At 41.7% G+C, this 21888-nt stretch overlaps 3 protein-coding genes across 4 annotated transcripts; 2 read left to right on the top strand and 1 right to left on the bottom strand.

Annotated features, from left to right (window-relative positions):
* Positions 1-1211: 1211 nt before the first annotated feature.
* On the top strand, positions 1212-6840 carry il17c (interleukin 17c). Of its 2 annotated transcripts, XM_085914755.1 has the most exons (4): positions 1212-1257; positions 1972-2022; positions 2095-2324; positions 5508-6840. In XM_085914755.1, exons 2-4 carry the CDS (start codon positions 2011-2013, stop codon positions 5752-5754), a joined length of 489 nt encoding a protein of 162 aa, XP_085770881.1. In that variant the 5' UTR covers positions 1212-1257; positions 1972-2010; the 3' UTR covers positions 5755-6840. The 2 variants fall into 2 exon arrangements, with proteins under 2 accessions (XP_085770881.1, XP_085770880.1); XM_085914754.1 differs by lacking the exon at positions 1212-1257 and having other exon boundaries at positions 1861-2022.
* Positions 6841-10450: 3610 nt separating this feature from the next.
* utp4 (UTP4 small subunit processome component) lies at positions 10451-16761 on the bottom strand. The gene is made up of 16 exons (XM_085914113.1): positions 16291-16761; positions 15216-15404; positions 15028-15112; positions 14817-14906; positions 14504-14715; positions 14154-14325; positions 13640-13731; positions 13415-13511; positions 12541-12605; positions 12113-12232; positions 11792-11948; positions 11537-11643; positions 11354-11449; positions 11069-11254; positions 10867-10977; positions 10451-10696 (listed from the first exon to the last, which is right to left on the bottom strand). The coding sequence occupies exons 1-16, from the start codon at positions 16447-16449 to the stop codon at positions 10580-10582; spliced, it is 2055 nt and encodes a 684-aa protein (XP_085770239.1). The 5' UTR covers positions 16450-16761; the 3' UTR covers positions 10451-10579.
* chtf8 (CTF8, chromosome transmission fidelity factor 8 homolog (S. cerevisiae)) lies at positions 16724-18483 on the top strand. Its single transcript, XM_085914117.1, has 3 exons — positions 16724-16940; positions 17045-17168; positions 17883-18483. The coding sequence occupies exons 1-3, from the start codon at positions 16921-16923 to the stop codon at positions 18144-18146; spliced, it is 408 nt and encodes a 135-aa protein (XP_085770243.1). The 5' UTR covers positions 16724-16920; the 3' UTR covers positions 18147-18483.
* The last annotated feature ends 3405 nt before the right edge of the window (positions 18484-21888 follow it).

The following is a 21888-nucleotide window of genomic DNA, read 5'->3' as shown; positions in this document are numbered from 1 at the left end:
GAGAACATGTAGGCATTAGCAGTCTCTATCCCCACCTTCTCCTGATATGCGAATTGTAGAGGGTCAAGAGCATGCTGAACCTGAGGCCTGAGGTGGTGAAGCAGCAATCACTCCAGAGCGCTTCATCACGTGTGAAGTCAGGGCGACTGGTCTGAAGTCATTCTGCTCCGCTTTTCGTAGTTTCTTTGGGACAGAGACGATGTACGACGTCTACCACAGCTGAGGCCCCACACCCTTTTCCAGACTGATGTTGACCCGTTTAATATCGACACCAGATACCGATTCACTCACATATCACAAAGTGGGAAGTGAATGTACAGTTGTGAGCCCAAGAAACCGCTACTCCATCAATGGCTATGTTTGTATGAACAAAGTTTGTTTGTTTGTTGTACATTGTCACCATTCATTACAATTTCATTTCATGCAGCAACATCACCTGACGTGCCAAAATGGGAAATGGGTTGAAACAATTCTGCTTATCTCATCCCACCCTGATTTCAACCAAGGATTTCCATTGCCTGACTCAATAATTAAACCTCCATTATTACTTATGACGTATTATAATTTCAGCATTCCAGTGTACTCTTCTGTTTTTTTTCTGTTCAGTCTTGCATACAACACTTTGTTACACTGTGGTTGTCCAGGTATAAATTGTCATATTGTCAGTTTCACAGTTGTATGACCTGTGATTCACCGAAAGTTGTTTACAGAGTCTGAATAGGGAACTGGAAGTGTTGAGTGAGAAGCTGTATTTCCTTTTTGGCCTCTCTGTAAAGATTTGTCTAAGAGGTGGAAGGCGTGGGCGAAAATACTCAGGAATTTCTAACTTCTTTGGATTAACTGTGTCATTTTAGTTGACATCAGGGGTTTTGAGGTAACTGCCTATATTCAATATGTAGAGAAACACGGTGAGTAGGCATGAATGTGCTTGTATGAATAGCAACAAAAGTTGTGGTGGGACAAGTTTTCATACATTCATGGGAAAATCTGGCATCGGCTCATCATCTAAGAACCAAAGTTCTCCAAACCAAAGTTCTTCAAGCCAAGTTTTCTCCAAAACGTCTTTCTAGAGAAAACATACATGAGACATTTGTTAAGTATAAACAAAAGCAAAATAAATAACATTTAACATCTATTAAACTAAACTGACAAAAAGAGAAGTAAAGGTCCGGATCATGATTCAAAGCATAACACAAGCTTGAAACGGTGGAGGCAGTTTCTCTTCTCTATGCTGTAGAGCAGGTGTTTGATTGACAGGTAAACAAGTGACGTCCCGCACCTACAGAGTCATTATGTCGTGACAATTCAAATTTGGCAGGTTTGTTAATCAAACGTGTTATATATGACGAAAGACATAAATATTGACTTGACAGCGACTTGGAAGCGTACTGACTGCACTGTCGGCAATTTCTGAAAATAAGAGTGCCAACTACGATCAAATTCATTTGTAGTTATGAATTGGACTGGTCTATCTTAAAACCAGGTTTCTGGTTGTCAATTGGCAAATTCACGCGGGGGAAAAAAATACGTTAGAATTACTCATATCTGTGACATTTGCTTGTGCTTATACTGATCTTAATCGCTCCCTTTCTTTACCTGCACGGAAAACGTTTCCATCATTATTGGCTACATTCATTACAGCGAGGAAATTATTAATAAAACGTGGTTAAACAATCCTTGATGCACAGGGATTCTTACCCAAGTAGTTAAACAATACTTTGGCAAATAATAAACGATAGCCGACATGACGAAATCTCGCCCCATGCGTCACTCGGCATCACCTTTGTTGTGTTTAACAGTTTGTGGGGTGGGAAGAGACCACGTGACGTCTCGCGCAAATCAAAACACCGTGAGCGTGTAAATGCGTGGAAGTTGGAAGTTATCCAAACTCTTCACCAATTACACCTGCTTTCCATTTCCTCATGCCACCGTGGCTTCCGCTGACTCATAAATAATAAATATGTCCACCAGCAACAGACACGCCAGACAAGCAAAGAGAGCCAGGAGAGGATGGAGACTCAGGTGAGTGGGAACGTCACAATCAACTGTTCCTCATCCCATCCGCGGCACCAACCAGTTTTGCCTCCGACACAGATAATTGCCGTGGTGGCTCTCCTGGTGGGACTCGCGTGGTCGTCCAACCTGAACCGTTGCTACGAGGAGGGGGAGCTGAGCAAGGTGGCCCTCAGGAAACTGGCGAGCCACTACCCGCAGCCGCAGGAGCCTGAGGTGGTATCGGCCCACGACTCCCCCGCTGAGTGCCCCCTGGACCTCTACACGCATTGGGAGCTGGAGAAGAGGTCACTGTCTCCCTGGAGATACGTGTAAGCATCCTTTTCATCTTTATCATCGTCATCCAAATGTGGTAGCCAGCAAATGACAACTAGATAAATAATGGTGACATAAATCAAATGAGATGACACTTGAGTCACCCCAAATGCTCAGCTATCTTAATAGAAAATTACTTTACATTCGTATAGCCATTATTACTCGGATAAATGTTTTAATATCTGAAATTACTTTATCGAAAGTGATCTTGTGATATTATTTACACCTAACTCAGTGACTGACAAGGTTTTATTGTAGTTCACAAAAAGTACGGAAAAATTGACATTGAAAAAAAAATTTTGTTGACAAAACGAAATAAAAATGAATAAAAAGCCAAACAAACTGAAACGAAATGATATGTTTATAAAACGGACTAAAACTAATTGTAGCAAAAATAATTATCATTTTTGTTTTTGTCGATCATTTGAAATTTTGTTCAAAGGGAAGGTCAAACAGTCGTTTGAGAATTGTTTACTTTATCACACGATACTTTTAATGATCTTGATCTCCACAAATATCTACCTATTTACAAAAAAAAAAAATACTCAAATAAAAGGAAACCAAAATGAAGCATTTTTGAAAAAAATAATCTCACAAACCTATTCTAAAAAAGATCAAACTAACTGAATTTAAAAATTAAAGTCATAGTGAAATAAACAATAACTACTGTAAATCCAAATTTCCTGTTCGTCAGCCATTTTAGTGCATTTTGACTGTATTGTATTTGGTGCTCCACTTAGGTGGCAACCATGGCATATCTAGAAATAGAAAAGAGTACTCTCTTTTCATTAAAACACCTCAAACTGAACACAAATACACAAATAATGTTTGCTTTTGTCATACCTCAAAATATATATAAAAAAAAAACAAGACTATGAAATGGCTTTTGATGGCAAACTAATTATAAAAGCATCGCTGTGTCGCCGCATGGCTTGAGTTGAATGATTGCATATGCAGTGTTTATCATGCGAGAGATTCATCCTCGAATCTTTATCTTCAACTTAAAAGCTGTGCTGATCTCAAAATCAAAAAACATTTTAGCTAACACGTTTGCCTGGCCCTCACCCCAAAATGCACAATAACATTGACAGTTACAGGTCAGCTTAATTTGACCTTTTCCAACTTTATAATGTTTCAGTACTTTGGCCAATTTAATAAATGTCTTTACTGGCTCAATTAAAAAGGGTATTGAACCAGTTTTCTTTATCATGCTGTTTAAATTTTGACATGATGACACAGAGACAACAGTCAAAAATGGTACCTTGCCATTGCAAGGCTTCAAACAGAAATAATATTAGAGGGAAATGGCCATTCAGAGTGTTTGTTGCACAGTGTAATCAATAGCAGGTTAATAGAGAGACTGGAATTGATACACTAGGTTTTGCTGTTCAAAGTATAATACAGCATTAACAGTTAGGCATGGATTTAGAAGTTTAGGTCTAATTAAATTCATCAGGTTACCTCCTGAAATTTCACCTCAAATCTGAATGTTTATTTTGATTACTGCTATGTATTAGATCATGTCCATCACCTTTCACTTTCACATAAAAAAATATTCGACTCCGATGAGGACAACAAATTACGTCACGCTGCTGTGACTTAAGTGTAAACTGTCTGTTGCCAACTATTGAGGCTCTCACGCGCTCTCGCGCTATGATGACGCATGATCACGTGACCGCTGAAACCAGCCGAGTTTGACAGGGGTGTCGTTTTTTGTCATGACGGGATTTCCAGACTTTCACCATCTCGCACTTTACGTTTCCTTTGTCCCAAGCGAAAGTAATCAGTTAACCAACAAGTGGGAAATGATCCTGTGGCGAAATCAGCAGGTGGGAAATAATCCTGTGACGAAATTGAACGCACCCATCTTGGAAGCCCATTCATTCACTAGCATATTCCCCTATCTATATATTTTGACGTTCAAAAATATAAGTGTGGATGTCAGATTAAACTCTATTTTTGTATTTTTATCCATCTATCCATTTTCTGATCGTTTTTCCTCACAAGGGTCGCCGGCGTGCGGGAGCCTATATCTGGTGACTTCGGGAAGTAGTAGTTTGTCATTTATACAGCGAAGTGGGCGGAACTGGCAAGCATTGCATCATTGTATAAATTGCATCATGACTTGCACAATACTTTTGTTTGTTCTATTTATAACCCAGACCTATTTATAACCAGAGGTGGTTTGTTCTATTTATAAACCAGATCTATTTATATCCAGAGGTGACCAGAATAGCATCAAGTAAGAGATCTGTCATTATAAAAAGTAGTCCCCCAAATATTGCTTCAGTAAGAGTAATTGTGGGAAAATTAGACAAGAAGTCACTTGTGATTTTTTTTTTGATTGAAGGATGAACGTCAATTAGACAAAAGGTTAAACAGGGAGTGTGCAAATTCAGGTATACAGACAATATCAGTCTAACTGAAACAATAATACATTTACTCTTGAGAAAATAACAAATTAAGGCAGATTTTGCCACACAAGAACTTTAAATAAAATAAATGTGTATTTACTCTCATGAAACAACACACGAGGCGAACACATCATATACATTTTCTGATTTTTTTTATTTATTCATTTATTTACTTAAACAGGTTTGTGACCTTAATTGAAATTCTTTTAATTTTGCTCCGATCAATTCATCATTGTTTAACAATGCGATAGAGAGAAAACCAAATTCATTTTTGTTACTGTTATATTTGTTTTATGGATTCTTGTTCTTACCTGCATCTGCTATCATAACTGCATGTCTTATGTTTCTAAAAAAAAAACAATCCATGTCCAGATCATAACAGTTGCCTTAATACAGGTGAATGTACGGTGTAGTACTTCAGTTTTATTATTAAACACAGCAAAATGCTGTTAATGCCAATTCTTACTGAATTGTTATGAGGTATAATCTCCAAAATAATGAAAACTATTGTAATCATGAAATCTTTCACTTTGTGCATGATGCTGTGCTGTCCACAAGAGTACCTTTTTTAATTGAGCACTTGGGCACAAAGCGGTACAGAAAATGGATGGATGGATGGATGGATGGATGGATGGATAGTTTCCATGGTATGTCGCTAATTTGTCATCTAAAAACGCCCGACGAGACTTCACATCAACCTGTTTCTGTTGCATGGCATCATCACGTCATCCTCATTGCTCAACCTGCGCTGTTGTTTATCTGCAGATGGAGACCCATGAAGGACCACTACCCGTCCACCTACGTTGAAGCTCAGTGTCTGTGCTCCGGGTGCATCGTGATCAACAGTAAAGGGAGAGCCGAGTTGACCCACGACTACAACTCGGCTCCCGTCAACCAGACCCGAGTGTTTCTGAAGCGGGAGCGCTGCGCTGACGAGAAAACGTACTACTTGAAGCCTGTCTCCGTGGTTGTGACGGTGGGCTGCACCTGTGCTAGACCTCGTCTTGTGTAGTCTCATTTCAGGTCAACTATGACCTCTGGCTGGAATGTGGACTTTGTGATGGTGGCGTCCCATTCCAGAACAGTTAGAGTTAACCTTTTCTGTTTTTGCTGTAATTCGGTCAAGACTTCAGGGTTTCAAAGTTGAACCAACTTTTATTTATTCTACACTATTTATTTATTGTCATGTGCTGCATTTTGTGTCATAAGGGGTATTTAAAAAAAAAAACGTTTTTTGAATGAAGATCTTCTGGTATTTTAACATACGGTATTCGCAACTCATTTGATCTATTCTGCAAGATTTAGATGTTTTGAGAATGAACGAAGAAGATCTGACATTGGAAGCCAATGAATTGATGTATCTATGTTGATATTGTGTTTCTATTGTCCCAATGGGATCAGTCGACTGGATTTTAAAAAAAGTTTCTTTTATGAAGATGCTCTGGTGTTTTTAACAGCCAGTATTCAGGACTCGTTTGATCTATTCTGCAAGGTTTAGATGATTTGAGAGTGAATGAAGAAGATCTGACATTGAAAGCCAGTGAATTGATGTATCTATTGATATCGTGTTTGTATTGTCCCAATGGGACCAGTCGACTGGACTTGTCTGGTTAGCTTCATTCAACCAAAATAGAGATGACATTACTTTCTCACGGTTTGCAGCCTTTTGCTGGGTTTCTTTCTTAGGCTGACATTTGTGTTGCTCATTTGTTCCATTGTGTTATTCGTCCTGAATGCAAAGGAATATGGAAAGAATACGATACAAATATGAGCTATGCAATATCTTAATGAAAGGTCATCTGATTTAGTGGCCTAATATTTTTCATCTTCTTTCTAACCCAATGACAGAATCAGCTGAATCCACTACGATGAATTTAAAGTCAAGTACCGTAAATTTTGGACTATAAGCCTCTACTATTTTCTCAAATTTTGAACCCTGCAGTTTATAGTCTGGGGTGGCTTTTTGAGGTTTTTTCTGTGACTTTTCTCATGACTAATACACTTACCCACTCATAAAAAGGCTGTGGACCGCTGTTGTCCTATGTTGATAAAAGTTATGCGTCCCTAAATAATCATCTGACAATCATCTTTGTGTATATTCTCTTACAAATGGTAATTAAACATTAAAAACCTTACGCGACCTTACATGCATTTTTTCTAATGGCCATAGGGGGGAGCTCGAGCAGAAAAGGTAAGAGTGAGAGAGGTGGAATATATGCGTCGAGGAAGACACTTGGTCGCTCGGATCACAACCTCGTCCATCTGGTCGCAGACTACACCCCGGTGGTAAAACAGAGTCCACCTGAAAGGAGAACTGTGATGTTGTGGTCTGAGGAATCTACTGCCAAGCTTAGAGACTGCTTTGAGAATACAGACTGGGAAGCTCTCTGTAGCCCCCATGGAAGTGACATTGAGGGCGTGACCCACTGCATTACGGACTACATTAATTTCTGTGTGGAGACCACTGTTCCCTCCAAGTTGGTCTGGTGTTTTCCCAACAACAAACCCTGGGTTTCCTCCAAGATAGAGGCTCTGCTTAATGAGAAGAAGAGAGCCTTTGGTTCGGGTGACGTGGTGGAGCTGCGTAGGGTCCAGAAGGAACTCCGGCTGAACATCAGGAAGGGGAAGGAGAACTACGGGAGGAGGCTGGAGAAGCAGATGGGGCTTAACAACGCAAGGAACATCTGGAGGGGTCTGCAACCCATCTCGGGCCATGGTAAAGGGGTTGATCAGAAACCAGCCGATGGGGACAAGGATTGGGCGGATGAACTCAATCAATTCAACAGATTTGATTCCGCCTCCCCCCCACCCCTTCACCCCGCTTCGCACCTCAGGCTGCCACCTTCTACGCTCCAGCCCCCCCCCGCCAGCTCACCGACCCCACCTTACCCCCCCTGACGTCACTCTTCAGTCTTCACTCCTTCACCCCAGTCTTCCAACACCCCCCTCTCCTTTACAGATCTTCAGGTGAGGAGTCACCTCCGAAAGATTAAGGCAGGGAAGGCCCAGACGGCATCTGTCCGAGACTGCTCAGGGACTGTGCGGACCAGCTGAGTGGCGTGATCATGTACCTGTTCAACCTGAGCCTGAACAAAGTTCTAGCCCTGTGGAAGACCTCCTGCGTGGTCCCCGTACAGAAAGTGCCACGCCCCAACTAGCCTAATCACTTCAGGCCTATTGCCTTGACTTCCCACCTGATGAAGACTATGGAGAGGATCAGCCTGGGTCACCTGCGAATGCAGGTGGGAGCGCAGCTGGACCCCCTGCAGTTTGCTTGCCGGCCCAGTGTTGGGGTGGACTATGCAGTGATTTATTTACTGCACAGAACACTGCTTCACCTGGAGGACATCGGGAACACTGGGAGGATCATATTCTTTGATTTCTCCAGCGCTTTTAACACCATCCAGCCGTCACTGCTCAGGGTGAAGATGGAGAAGGCGGGTGTGGACCAGCGCCTGGCTGAATGGACAACAGACTTCCTCACCGACAGACATCGCTGTGATCTGACCTGGTGCGCTGCAGCACAGGTGTCCCCCAGGGTACGATGCTCTCTCCTTTCCTTTTTGCCCTGTACACTTTGGACTTTACCCACGACACTCCACACTGCCACATCCAGAGGTTCTCCGATGACACGGCCATTGTTGGATATGTTTCGGAGGGGAACGATCTGGAATACAGGAAGGTCATTAAGGACTTTGTCAGCTGGTGTGAGCTCAACCAGCTTCAGCTGAACGCCAGCAAGACGGAGGAGATGATTGTGAGCTCCGGGAAGGCAGCACCCCACTTCACTCCGGTGGCCATCCAGGGATTGGACATTGAGGTAGTGGAGAACTACAAATTCCTGGGTGTTTGCTTTAACAACATACTGGGCTGATCACACCCATGCCCTGTACGAGAAGGGCCAGAGTCGCCTCCACCTGCTGAGGAGACTGAGGTCCTTTGGGGTGTGCAGGGCTCTCCTCAGGACCTTCTATGACTCTGTGGTGGCCTCAGCCATCCTCTACGCTGTGGTCTGCTGGGGTGGAGGCAGAACGGACCGGGACAGGGGGCTACTAAATAAGCTGGTCAGGAGAGCGAGCTCTATCCTGGGCTGTCCCCTGCACTCCATTGAGGTTGTGGGTGAGAGGAGGATGTTAATTAAGCTGAAATCCATCATGGACAACACCTCTCACCCCCTCCATGACATTGTGCGGTCCCTGAGCAGCTCCTTTAGCAGCAGACTTTTACACCCACAGTGTAGGAAGGAACAATTCCACAGGTCCTTCATTCCCTCTGCTGTCAGACTCTACAACATGCATGGCACCTGATAAAATTGTGTTTTGTCTCTGCTCGTGGCACTTGTCTTTGTCCTTGTCTGTTATCTATCCTTTATTGAAATTTTGGCACTTGTATTCTTGCATTCGTATGCGCTGCTGTGACAAGTAAATTTCCCTGCTGCGGGATGAATAAAGTTCCATCATCATCATCATCAGTGGTGGCATGTTGTGCATGAGGAAAGTTAGCGTAAACAGAGCCCAATGATGGAAGACACTGGAAAAGTCAGTCAGCTTTATTGTCAATCACTTCACATGCCAAGACACACAAAGAGACCAAAATTGCGTTACCTACTATCCCACGGTGACGAGACATATAACAAAACATCCAAAACAACACAAAAAGTATGACGCAACTTTCAAGTTAAAAGCTATTGAATTGGCTAATAAAGAAGGGAACAGAGCTGTTGGGGTTGATAGATTAGTTTGATCCTATTATTATGTTGGAGTGTAACCTGTAATAATTAACCTAGATTGTCTTGTCTTAACAAAGTAGTAGAACAAAGTGCTAAGATCCTTTGAACTGATTGACCAGCTGCAGAGGACGCAATCAAAGTTGTTCTGTTTACTCAACATCGAAAAACAACCCCTGCTATGATTTGATCAGAGGCCAGGGGTTTCACCCGCATCCTGTCCACTCACACCCCCACCGTTTCTCTCAATAAAAATGCTCTTGCAAGAGGCCAGAGTCAGACCTCATTTGATCATCACTGTATGCACAGCGACGAATGACTCTCCACTTGCAAGTGCTTAAAAAGTGCTTGAATCGATGGTGAGACGGTGGAAACAGCATCAAGAAGCAGTGGAACAATGTAAAAAGATGACGAAAGCTTTCAGAGGTCTTAAAACCCTGTGGTCCGAACTGGAAAACATTCTCGAAGACTGGGATGTAGGTGTATGCGTACAATTTTCAGTATCCAACATCCACAGTTATATGTACCTTCTATCAGAAAAAGACAAAAAATAAGTATTAGTTTTCGTAGTATGCTAACGCAGATGTTTAGGTATTTTTTTATTTTTGTTGGCTGAGACAATCATGTACAAAACAGAGGTTTGTTTGAGGAGGGTGGGGAAGGATGGGGTTTAGGACTGCATAATGTATTTGTGATCATGTTGAAAATAAGAAAAATCGAGGAAAAAATGCTGATCGATATAATCCATGATTCATAGTTGGAAATCTTGAGAAATTACAACGGTGCCCAAACTTTTTTTATGCGTACTATGTTCATCACCCAACGCAGACAAACTGAGATAAGCGCTGTCCCGTCATTTGTAAACTTTTGACTGGACACAGCAAGTGTGACTTGCAAGGATGATAAAAACAAAGCATTAACATATTAAGTACCCCGTGATAGCGTTGACAAAACAAAAAATAGAGAGAACAACAAACAAGAATAATGGTAATAATTGTGTTTATTTATCAAAATGGTTTTACAAAGTGATAACCTGCTGTTTTTTGGATGTGCTCCAGCAACAACCTTCTGACATCTGTGTCGGTGAAAAGCTGTTTTTGCGTGCTTTTGTTTAGGTGGCAAACTTTTTCCGTCGTACAGGTGCAGGCAGCTGAAACTGGATGTCCGAGAGGGGGCGCTCAACCACAACTAAGGACTGGTCATCCAGCAGAGACAAACTCAAAAGAGGCTGTGGAAGAAAAGGGTGAAAGTCAAAATTGCTACTTTTGAGTTATTAAACTGAAAGCTCAGAAACTCAACACCTCCCTGCTTGCATACCCATCCATCCATCCATCCATCCATCCATCCATCCATCCATCCATCCATCACCTTAAGCACAATCAGCATCATAAAGGATACCTGAAAGGTTTTGCAAATCTTGAACGAATGGCTGTATTTCATCCTCTCACACGCGGGAAGACTCCTGAGTGCCATCTGATTGGAGAACTGCCACCTTGCGTCAGGAAGGGGCTGTGTGTGGAAAACAAAAAGGCCCCATTAATTTGAATTTTGCGCACCACAACATAAGCCAATCAAGGTGGATTTTGGTCTGTTCACACACCAGGGTCTTGTCAATGATGCAGAACATAAACGCATCGCGCAGAAGAATATGAGCCGAGTTTTGGGGGTTGAAGGCGACGTGGGTGATGGGCGTGTCCCTCTGCAGCCACACAGGGTGCAGCCCATGATTCTGCAGCTTGCGACTCCAATCGGTGTATTCCTTTTGCACTAGAGAGAACTCAAATATCTGCGTGTCGTAGATGCACACAAGACGAATGATTGCAACATTAATCTTGGGTATTGCACAAGTACAACAGATATGAACAAAAGTGACGGAGATGTTCACCTGCTGGTCAGCATGCACTGTGATGAGGTTTCCAGTGGTTGGGTGGATGGCCAAGGCGGTAGGACAGGAACTGTACACCGGCAGCGTGCAGTGAAGCTACGTGCACATGCAAATAGGAACAAGTTGAAGCCGTGTCCGGTCAGGCACACATCTTGTGTCCAGTCAAAATCAAATTGAAATCACCTTGAGCTTTTGAAGGTTGTAGACGTGGATCTCACAGCCTGTATTGGCTGTAACCAGCCATTTGCCATCGTCACTCGCGTGCAAGAGGTGGACTGGCTGTGTGGAACCTGAAACACAAACATACACTTGATTGTCATCCATTGCATCGCTGAATTCAGGGTGGGGCGCACACAGTACAGTATAATCAAGCAACTGCATAATCAAGGGATTATTGCAGGTCAGATGAGTTCAGACAAAGGTCAGTTTCAAGCACACCTGGCTGAGGTTTAAGGGTATGGATGTATTTGCACTGTGACTGGCTGAGGGAGACCACAACAACTGATGACAAGCTGCGGGTTGCAAAGAGTTTGGAGGAATCCGAGGAAAAGCAGAGCTGCTGGGCTGAGTGAAGGATCTTGGGTATTTTAGAAACCTAAGGTGAGGAAGGAAAAAAAGGCAAAAGAGGTGAGTATTCTTGACCCAGGTCAAACTGACTTTGCATGTCATGAGTCTGACATAAATATTACCAAACACAGAATGTACAAGAGGTGCAACAGTGTTTCACGCGTTTGCTAGAAGTCCAACTTAACATGTCACCTTTGTAATGCTGATGTTGTTGAGGACCTGTAGCCTGTACAGACGAACGCTGGAGAGAGTCGAGTATGCCAGCCACTCTCCGCATGGAGACAGAGCACTGCACCGAATATTATCTTCGCCCTGCACACATTACGGCTTGTCACTACAGTTGGCAAGAAGTTTCTCGACTGATCAGCAGTGTTAATTTGGGCTCCATATGCAATCATAGTGACTCAATAAAGACAAGTGTCCTAAACGAGAGGAAGTTGTGGCTTTGTATGTGCAGTTACGTAACATTACTTTTCGAATTCATAATCCGGTTGAAATGTTTGGCATCTCAGAATGGCCTGTACATTTATGCAATGCCAGTATATGAATCAAGTCCAGATCAACAGTCAACGCTAGAGAAAAGTATCAGGCTCAAGTTTGGTGAACTTCACAGGACATACCTTCCTCTTCAGATGAAGCAGTTTCTCTGGTTTCCTCTTCAAAGGTAGACTATCACCAGGCTTTCCTGGTCAACATCATAGTGGTGTTTTAAAGGTCATGTTTATAGTTGCTGGCATACTTCAAAAGTAAAGGCTTGTCATTCTTTACTGGCGGCATTCAAGTGCTTTGAGCGATGCTGTCAATTAGACACGCGACTGCCGTATTGGCCCGAATATAAGACGACCCTGACTAGAAGACGACCCCCTCTTTTTCAAGACTCAAGTTTGAAAAGACTTTTTGAACACCAAATTTAATTTTTATACAGAAAATAATTACAGTACATCTGAAACAAATGATAATATATCCGAGGGAAATAGCATGTTATTTTGCCTCATTCTAATCATGCAAAAACTGTCTATCCATCTTAATATTTGAACATAAAACATGATGTAAACTAAAGTGCAATCACATTTGTAAATGACTGGCTTGTGGTTTTTGAAATGTAAATAAACCTAATGTTTCTCCATTTTCTGTTATCTCTTATTTTCTTCGCTTTTCTTTCTTACCGCTATTTTTTATCTTTCTTCTTCGTGCTACTGCTTTTTTATTTTTATTCTTTGTGACAGGGGTTCGCTTTGGCCTGGGAAGTTAAGTTCAGCATTCGCTTTAAAGATATCTGGCGCCATTTAGCGTTGTGAATGGGTATAATGTCTCGACCCCGAATGTAAGACGACCCCCCCCCCCACCTTTTTCAGTCTTATTTCAATGCAAAAAAAACCACCCTCTTATATTTGGGCCAATATGGTATATCTCACGGCTACTCATTACCACTTCATATTTGAGGATCCAAAATGAGCACAGGTATCAAAATTGGGTATGTTATCGTCTTCTCACCATGCCCCTCACTCTCCCCTAGTCTCCACACCTCAAGATGATCAGGGTACTGGAAGAGCAGCAGTCCAGACTTCTTGGCACAAGACACCAAACTCCTCTACATAAAAGGGAACTACATTGACATTTTGTATTGTACGTTGTGATTGTCCAAACAATTATCAAACTGATACATTTTCATGTGGCTAACTGAAATAAATTCCCTAATTCAAAATGTACAGTACTCACATGAGGGAAAGTTATTTTACGCTGAGACGACTCTTGTGTATTCTTCTCCACATTGTTCAGCAAGGGTTGAATTACCAGCTGTGTATCTATACCTGACAAGGGGAAACCATAAAAAAATGTTTTAGCTGCTTTCTTAGCCTTTATAACAAGTTTCATTTCACAGATGGCTATCAAGGCTTATTATATGAATGTTTGAAAGAGGAACAAAGTCAGCAACGCACAGTGGTCCTCCCACATCTTCACAAACTTCATCTCCATTTTCTATAAATTAAAATTAAATTCCAGATGGCATCTTGAGCTAGAGTTTATGAGTTGAAGAAAATACACTAAATTTTTTGTCAGAATGAGGAAAAGATGGTCACCCCCCCCCAAAAAAGGCAAAACAAGCACAATTAACAGGCACTTTCAAATAACCTCTTTGGGGTGGTCCACAATTGATAAAATATTGAAAGGAAGGGGGGTGGAGCATAAAATATACATCAGGGCAACCACAGAAGAAAAACTTAAAACTGACCTCCAGTAACAACAGAAGTCTCGGTGTGAACCAGTGCCACCACGTCATGTGAATGATTTTTAAAGGTGCTGGTTCGGACCCAGTCCTTATCTTGGTGGTCGATGGAGCGAGGAATAAATTGGAATTGGGCAACAGTGCCTTCTGATGTTCCTGCTACAAGGCTGTTTTCATCCTGCAAAATAAGCAATTCATTTACATGCACCATATGCACACTTTGGAAAGTCTGATTTTGGAAACAATCCCTTATAATGCTCTAAAACGCACGTCATCTATGTAGTTCCATGTATTTGGACTAAAACGATGACACACTACATTTGGAAAAGTGTTGCTTCAACTAATGCACCACTTGCCTTGGATACAGAAAGCGAAAGCACGTCACACTTGGTGACTTGGTGAGTGCGGACGAGTGTTCCTGTAATTCCGTCCCACATCTGGACCTTTCCAGCAGAATCACCGCTGATGACAGTGTGATTAGATAAGAAGACTATGCTCCAAACCACCACCTCCTTGGTTTTGGATGCTCCCAGAGCTCTATCAATATGCATTCTGTGCGAGCTCTGACCTGAAATAAGCATAGCCACCAAAAAAAAAAAAAAAGGGGGTCATTTTTATCCATGTACCATGTGTTCGGTATAAATGAATGTCGAGATTGAATCAAATTACCAGTCTCAACATCAAATATTAGGATCATGTCCATCATGCCTGCGGCCAACTGCGTGCCAGAGGGATGCCAGCAAAGACTGATGACACGACCTACAAGATTTCAGTAACAGACGTGTCACAATGGCTGTAGGTTGTCTTCACAAGACGCATACAGTGTGTGCGCGCTGGCAAAATTACACAAAAACTAAGATTTTCTCAAAAAATGTCTTACTTTTCTGCCTGTTGAAGTTTGTTTGAAACTGAATCTTGCCCTCGAGTATTTCAAATATCTTCACTGTCCCATCTTCACAGCTAACCTGATACAAAAATATGCATCATCTATCCAAATTAAAACGCTGACATATTGATTGAACAAAAAGAAAGGAAAAGAGAGAAGTGAGGCATTAGGTGCTAACTTACAGCCAGCAGGGTTCCCTTGCTGTTGCAGCTAATGGCCCAGATCGGTCCACCATAGGCATCCACAGTGTACATGGGCTGCAAGTTCTCAAGGTCATATTCTGTGATCTCCCCACGCAAGCCAGCACTGAAGAGACGCTGACCCACCCAGCACAGAGCCTCAATGCCAGCGTTATCCTGACCGGGAATCACCTTACCAAAAGAGTGGAAATGGGCACTGCACATTTATACGTCCAAACATAATAATAAAAACTGTAATTCTCAGCTCAAGAATACAATCATTAGCTTCCATAGGCGATTTTCCTGTAGGGCCACAAAAATTAGGGCCAAAACCATCACTTATTTTTTATATAGATGAATCTCAATTTCACATTCTGATTTTTTTTTTTTAAATTAACTAATGATTATTTTGTCAATTGGAGAATCATATTCAAGAAAGGTTTTATTTTTCATCACGTTATTAAAACAAATACAGGACAATTCAAATTGGTAGTACAAAGAAAATGCACAAAAATGATGGATGGCAAGATTATTGATTCCTGACAGGGAAATTGAAGGTGTCTAATAGTAAACAAGTACATCCATACTCAGTGTACAAAGTCAACAAGAAACAAAGCATAAAATAAAATGTTAAAAGTCACTTTAAATAGTACCAAAAGGGACATTACTAAGATCCATTTGCCTGCCTTTCATGGCAGGATATCTTAATTTTGTTGTACAATGACAATAGTTATTCTACCCCCCCAAAGTGAAAGTTGATGTTTGTAAAGGGAAGCAAATGTCTTTAATTTAATAAAACAATTCTGATTAAGTCGTTTATGTGGTCGAATGCTTGGTTTGTTAAATGCAATTTTTCATTAAATTGGAATACAGCACATCAAGGGGAGAGTTGAGTGAGCTGACCACTTTAATACGTTAATATGTAAAAATTCTGTCAGCGCTAGAAAAATCCGTAGATATTTAAGGACTTTTGGGGGATTCGATTTTGATAAATTGGCGGGTGGGTGGCGCTTCTAAAGCAACTTTATGAAGCTGAATTGCGACAGGCTGCTGTGGAAGGAATGACTGAGCTTCTTACCTTCTCTTGGAAGTAGTGGTCAGTGAAGTTAAAGACCTCCACAGACCCATCAGCCCGGGCCACTGCAAGCCTCTCAGTGCGGCTATTGAACGCCATGGCTCGGATAGCGCTTGGCATGTAGTCGAAGAAACGAACCCGGTGTACCTTAAACTCACCCATTTTGTCCGAAAGAAAAAGCCACGCTCAGGTAGCTCCTACGCGAGTAGGGGGAGCCTGGCTAACACGTGCTTTCGCTACGTGCTAGCGATTCTAACAGCTAACACGTGGGGAAAAAAAACAAGTGCGTGAAAGTTGGCCGGAAGAACGCGTTCAAGAGAACGAGTTCTCACGTTAAAATAAAGATTCAAACAACTTTGACACACGCTGGAAAACATGGGCAGCCACGTTAAGAACATCTGACCCGGAAATGAACAACCCACAGCCGGTATTAACCGGAACTACGTCATGAATCAGGCACCCAGTCCACCAGCGTCTGGCGGGAAACATGACAGTCAACATCATCGAAAGTCTGACCTTTTTGGCGAGGCTTCGCTATGTGTGGTTACTTGCATTTAATGTGAATGCGTTCATAGTTTATTGTTTTTTTTGTGTGTGTACCTCGTTAGTGTATTGAGGAGTACAGTGTCCACAATGGTTCAACTAGTCATAAGGTAAAAAGCGAATTGTTGACTTTTGAGGTACCATTCATGCAGTACATGTAATACTAATACTACTTGTCAATATGTATTAATCTGATTTATGACTGTCTATGTAGAGGAAGTGTTGATGGCAGCAGTCCTCCTGAGTGGTTGTTGATCGAGCTGCAGGGAGAGATGATCTCCAGACACAACTCTGGTCTGGCAGGTAATGTAATGGGAGACCTTCTATATACCAAAGAGGTAAACTATCTTACGTATTTGCTGACACTGAACCACACTCAATAATCAAAATACAGTAATTTTCATTATAAGTTTTTTTATGCATAACATAGGTCAAAGGGAATTTGTTACCTAGTTTGAATATGTATGCAGTTTGTTGTTCGCATGCAATAGTCTTTGTAAGGCAAAGGCCTTCAAAAATGACTCAGTGGATTTAAATTAGCCATCATTCACTCATTATTCAAGTTCCTGCCCACTTTGTGGTTGCTACGTGCCCACTCAACTCATGAAAACACTTCCAAACCCAATAAAATATTTTAACTGGTCCATACGTGTGATTGTTCAGTGAATGTGTTTGGCCAGAGCAAAGGGTCTCAAGTTACATCAACCTGGGGCCTGCATTTTTCTATTGTTTCAAAGTTGTGACACATTTTACAGAAGTTAAGAACAAACCTTTTTATTTTACTTTTTTTTTCAAAAAACCCTTTGAAAATAGATCTTAAGGACGTTTCTAAACGATTGGCTGGCGACCAGTTCAGGGTGAAGCGATTTGGAACTTTTGGCTCCAGACCTACTGATAAGAATCACTGTTGTTCCCTGTGATTGTCTTTTTTTTCCTTTATTATATCTACATTGTTATAAAGTAAAGCCAATGCCCCGCTAAATCAGAGTTGCTTGTTCTCTACGTTGTCTTGATTTTTAATCAGCCCCCGTATTCCTTTCTCTTTCCAACAGGGGGTGCCTGTGTTAATTGTAGGACATCACATATTGTACGGGAAGCAGGTCAAACTGGAAAAACCCTTTGCCGTCCTTACTAAGCATCCTGCCCAATCACAGGACGTTATGGACAGCACCGACAACCAAAATGCCTCCCAGGTTGCCATGGAAACTGAGCTTCATGTCTCAACCTCCTACTCCGTGTCCGCACTCATCAAGAGAAAACTTATCTTTAAGACGCGACCCAAACCCATCATCACTAATGTACCCAAGAAAGTATAGTTTATGGACTGCATGTCAATACAGTACATATGTGGTGACCGATATTATGAAAACAGAGGTTTTATATTTGTTTACAAGCAGTTAGGTCTGTGGTGTGCTTGCAACCCAAACTGAATTTTTCAGCTAATGCCATGATGTGTTTAGGCTGAACTGTCGTCAAGAGAAGGAAAAAAAAACCAACAACACCTTGACAATCATGTCAAAGCTTAGTCAATTGAGGCTATTAGACTGTATTTTCAAATGCTGTTGTCATTTAATGGGCTGCCTGTTGTGGTTTTAACATTTAGAATTTCTGTTTTGATACCTAACTGTTTTGTGTCAAAGCATTAAAGCAAGTAAGTAGATGTGTGAGCTTGAATTTTTTTGTCTGAAACTTGCCTTTTCCTAAAAAAGGTTGTACCCGAGAGCAGACGTTAGGGTTTGATCGGTATATACGATATTGTAGGGATGTTCCAGTCAGTTTTTTGTGCTACCGATACGGATCGTCCATGTGTGTTATCGGCCGAAAGCAATCTGATACGACCACATGGCTTCAGTGTAAAATTTTCAATTTTAGAGCTACGACTACCTATATTTCTTAAATAAGCGATTATTCTGTCAGATTTTTTTTTATTCTTTCAATGAATCTGATTTTAAGATAATTGTTAAATTTCTATCCCTTTATTTTTCAAGAATAAGATGAGGCTTCCTTGCGTGTTGCCCAAACTGAAAACACTCTTCAGACAGCCAAAAACGTTATTCGGGGTCTCGTGGACTTATCCCGTGCGTGAACGCCTGCAACAGCAGCGCAACACACAACAATTCATTTGGCAAAGACAAGACGGCGAGGCGACACCTACCGTCCGCTTCGCAAGTGTAGACCAGCTGGAGGTATTTGGAGATCTCGGGGCAAGGGTCCTCGTTCATGGGCTTGATGAGGCACTGGTGGCAGTTGTCGCACTCTTTCCTGTAGTGAAGGGGGGGCGCCTTCCACCACACATTTGTCTGCGAGCCGGCGCCAATTTGACACGTAAGCTAAAGGACGGACGGCATCCACGGCCTTGCTGTGACCTTTGGATCAAAGTTCCCATATGATAGCGCCCAAACACACGTGTGGACGTTAAGACTGTTTTGAAAGTGGTATCCATCCATCCGTATTCCAAATAAGTTGGTTTGCTTCACGAGAAACAATTTACGTAGAACCTGAACATCTTCTGGCGCATTATAGCAAGCTGACATTTAGCTGACGTTATTCAGTGTGTTTCTTTGATGGAGGCAACTCCCATGTTGTGTTTCCATGGGAGAAAAAAAAAAAAAGTTTCTCCTCATTCCAGCCAACTGAAAGGACCAATTCATTTAGCTGCCGTGGCACTCGTGTTCACCTTTTTGTCACGTTTCTCACACACCTCCCTCCCTCTAACATTCACTCACACACTAGTGCTGTGTTGGGTGTATTAATTGTCCATGCTGTTTTGAAAGGCAGTGTGAAGCTGTAATTTTTGTACCCTGACATGTCAGAAAAGCTTCAGGACTACTGTGTCATTCATTCATCATCCAAACCGCTCATCCTCACGAGGGTTTCAGGCATGCTGTCACTAAAGTAATATTTCACATTTTCTAATTAAGAATGAATGTGGGCTTGAAGATCGACCAGCACGTGTACAAAGAGATACTGTGATGCCATTTTCATTCTTTAGTTATGGCAGGACCACTTGTGGTTGCTTCACTATGATATTGTGCTTGTCACAGTCCCACAAAATTGCTCAAAATCAGACCGTTCTTGGCTGAGAAAAACAACCTGACCTGTCAGTTTTTTTCCCAAGAGGAAAAAGGCAATGACTCCCATTTTGTCAAGGGGATTACTAAGGAGAAGATGTTTTGAAGATGTAAACATAAAGATCGCTGTGATGACAGCACTGCAGAGGATTCCTTCAAGAAATGCATCATGAACGTAGCAGAGAAGGCTGGAAAAGTATATTCCATTCTAGAGAGAATTACTTCAAATCATAAAAACTGTATGTGAAGAATAATATCTTTTACAACACCAGTCCTGGAACTTTTGTTGACTTATGCTGAGGTTGACTCGTCTAACCCAACGACATTATGGGTACAATAATCCAGTATGGTGGCTTCATATACGCCACTATAAAATTAAACCCCATTTACCAATTATAACTTTTTCTTTTTGTCATAACCTCTTTACTGATGTACTGATAAAATCACAGGAAGTCTGTAGCATGCTGCATCAAGTTTGACCATTGCCCTATGAAAGGAAAACATACTGTAAATCAAGAGCCAATAGGAGGTCAAAGGTGGCACCGTCAAACAATTGTCGTAGTCTGTCACATTTTTAAAGTGCTGCCAGATGCAATATCCAGATTAATCTGTTTTGGAACCATAGGATCTGTAGAATAGCAGTCAAACCAGAACAGATGCTGTTAGGAAAAAAAAAAAAACAAAAAAGATTGGACATTGTATAAAGTCATTTGTCATTCTCGGATTTATCTTGTCTACAATCATCTCACGACCCTCAGTCTCCGTTTCAACACGGCATACTGAATGAAATACAAACATGGAAACACTCAAGTATGAATGAATGGATCCATTCTGTCAAAAGCAGAACACATTTTATTGAGTGAGAAACATTTCAGTGATTTCCTGAGATCATCATCAAACAGGAGAGATTTGACAGTCAGACACCGAATTGTCACAGTCATTTTGCTTTGATAACAGGAAAAGAGTGTGAAACACTCAAACACAAGGTTCCCACGTCTTTCACAAGGAAATATATTTGGTCCTCATTTACAGTTAAAAGCATTTTCTTCTACATTTACTGTAAAAGGTCAAGAGAAGAGTGCCCTTTGGTTCAAATATTACTTGCTACAAGGATGATGCTCTGGCACCTCAGGGATCACTAAGCAAAAAACTCACCAGATCAAAATAAGGAATAGAAATAGATATGCAGCTGTGAATTTGACACGGTACATCCGTTTTCTGAACCGCTTCTCCTTGCGAAGGTTGCGGGCGTGCTGGAGCCTATCCCAGCTGACTTCGGGCAGGAGGCGATGGACACCCTGAACTGGTCGCCAGCCAATCGCAGGGCACACAGACAAACAAGAATTGGCATAACAGCGATTCGTACGACAGCGTCAAAATTCCCGTTTTATCAAGTTCTGAGAGGATGGCACTGGCTTTGGATAGCCACTCAACTTTGGGACAGGCTGAAGGATAGACAGCCACCCTGACACCTTCTTTGAGCTTTTAACGTAATCCACTTGCTCGGTAGACTGATTGGAGCCATCTCAGTCAGAATATGGCCAATTCATTTTGTTAATGTACTTATTTCTCTATCTCACTTCCTAAAATGAATAGGTTTGATCAGTTTTATAATCAAACCTAAATAATTATTTCAGGAATTGACACAGCTGAGAGACTGTAACTTTACTCTTCTTTGCTGTCCTTGTGTTAATTTACTTGGTTGTTGAGGCCCTAATATCTGTAGTTGTTAGAAAAAAATGTTTAACTTTAACCAACCATCTTTACTACACTTAATTCCATTTGATTAATTCTTTGTTCTCATCAGAAGCCCTGTTCTGGACCGTTTTCTTGTCAGCTAACGTCTACCCATGAACTTCATGATGTTCAAATAGAGTACATGATCTTTCCTTTCAGCGCAAGCAGTGTTGTGCTTCATGGACGCAGTCATAGCTCACAAGTCCCCCCCCCCCGCATCAGACTGGATCTGCCCACCTTTTTAGCACTG

Source organism: Syngnathus leptorhynchus, chromosome 6, assembly GCF_054491065.1.
Source record: "Syngnathus leptorhynchus isolate UIUO chromosome 6, UIUO_Slep, whole genome shotgun sequence".
NCBI lineage: Eukaryota > Metazoa > Chordata > Actinopteri > Syngnathiformes > Syngnathidae > Syngnathus > Syngnathus leptorhynchus.
This window is presented reverse-complemented; position numbering and strand designations above follow the sequence as displayed.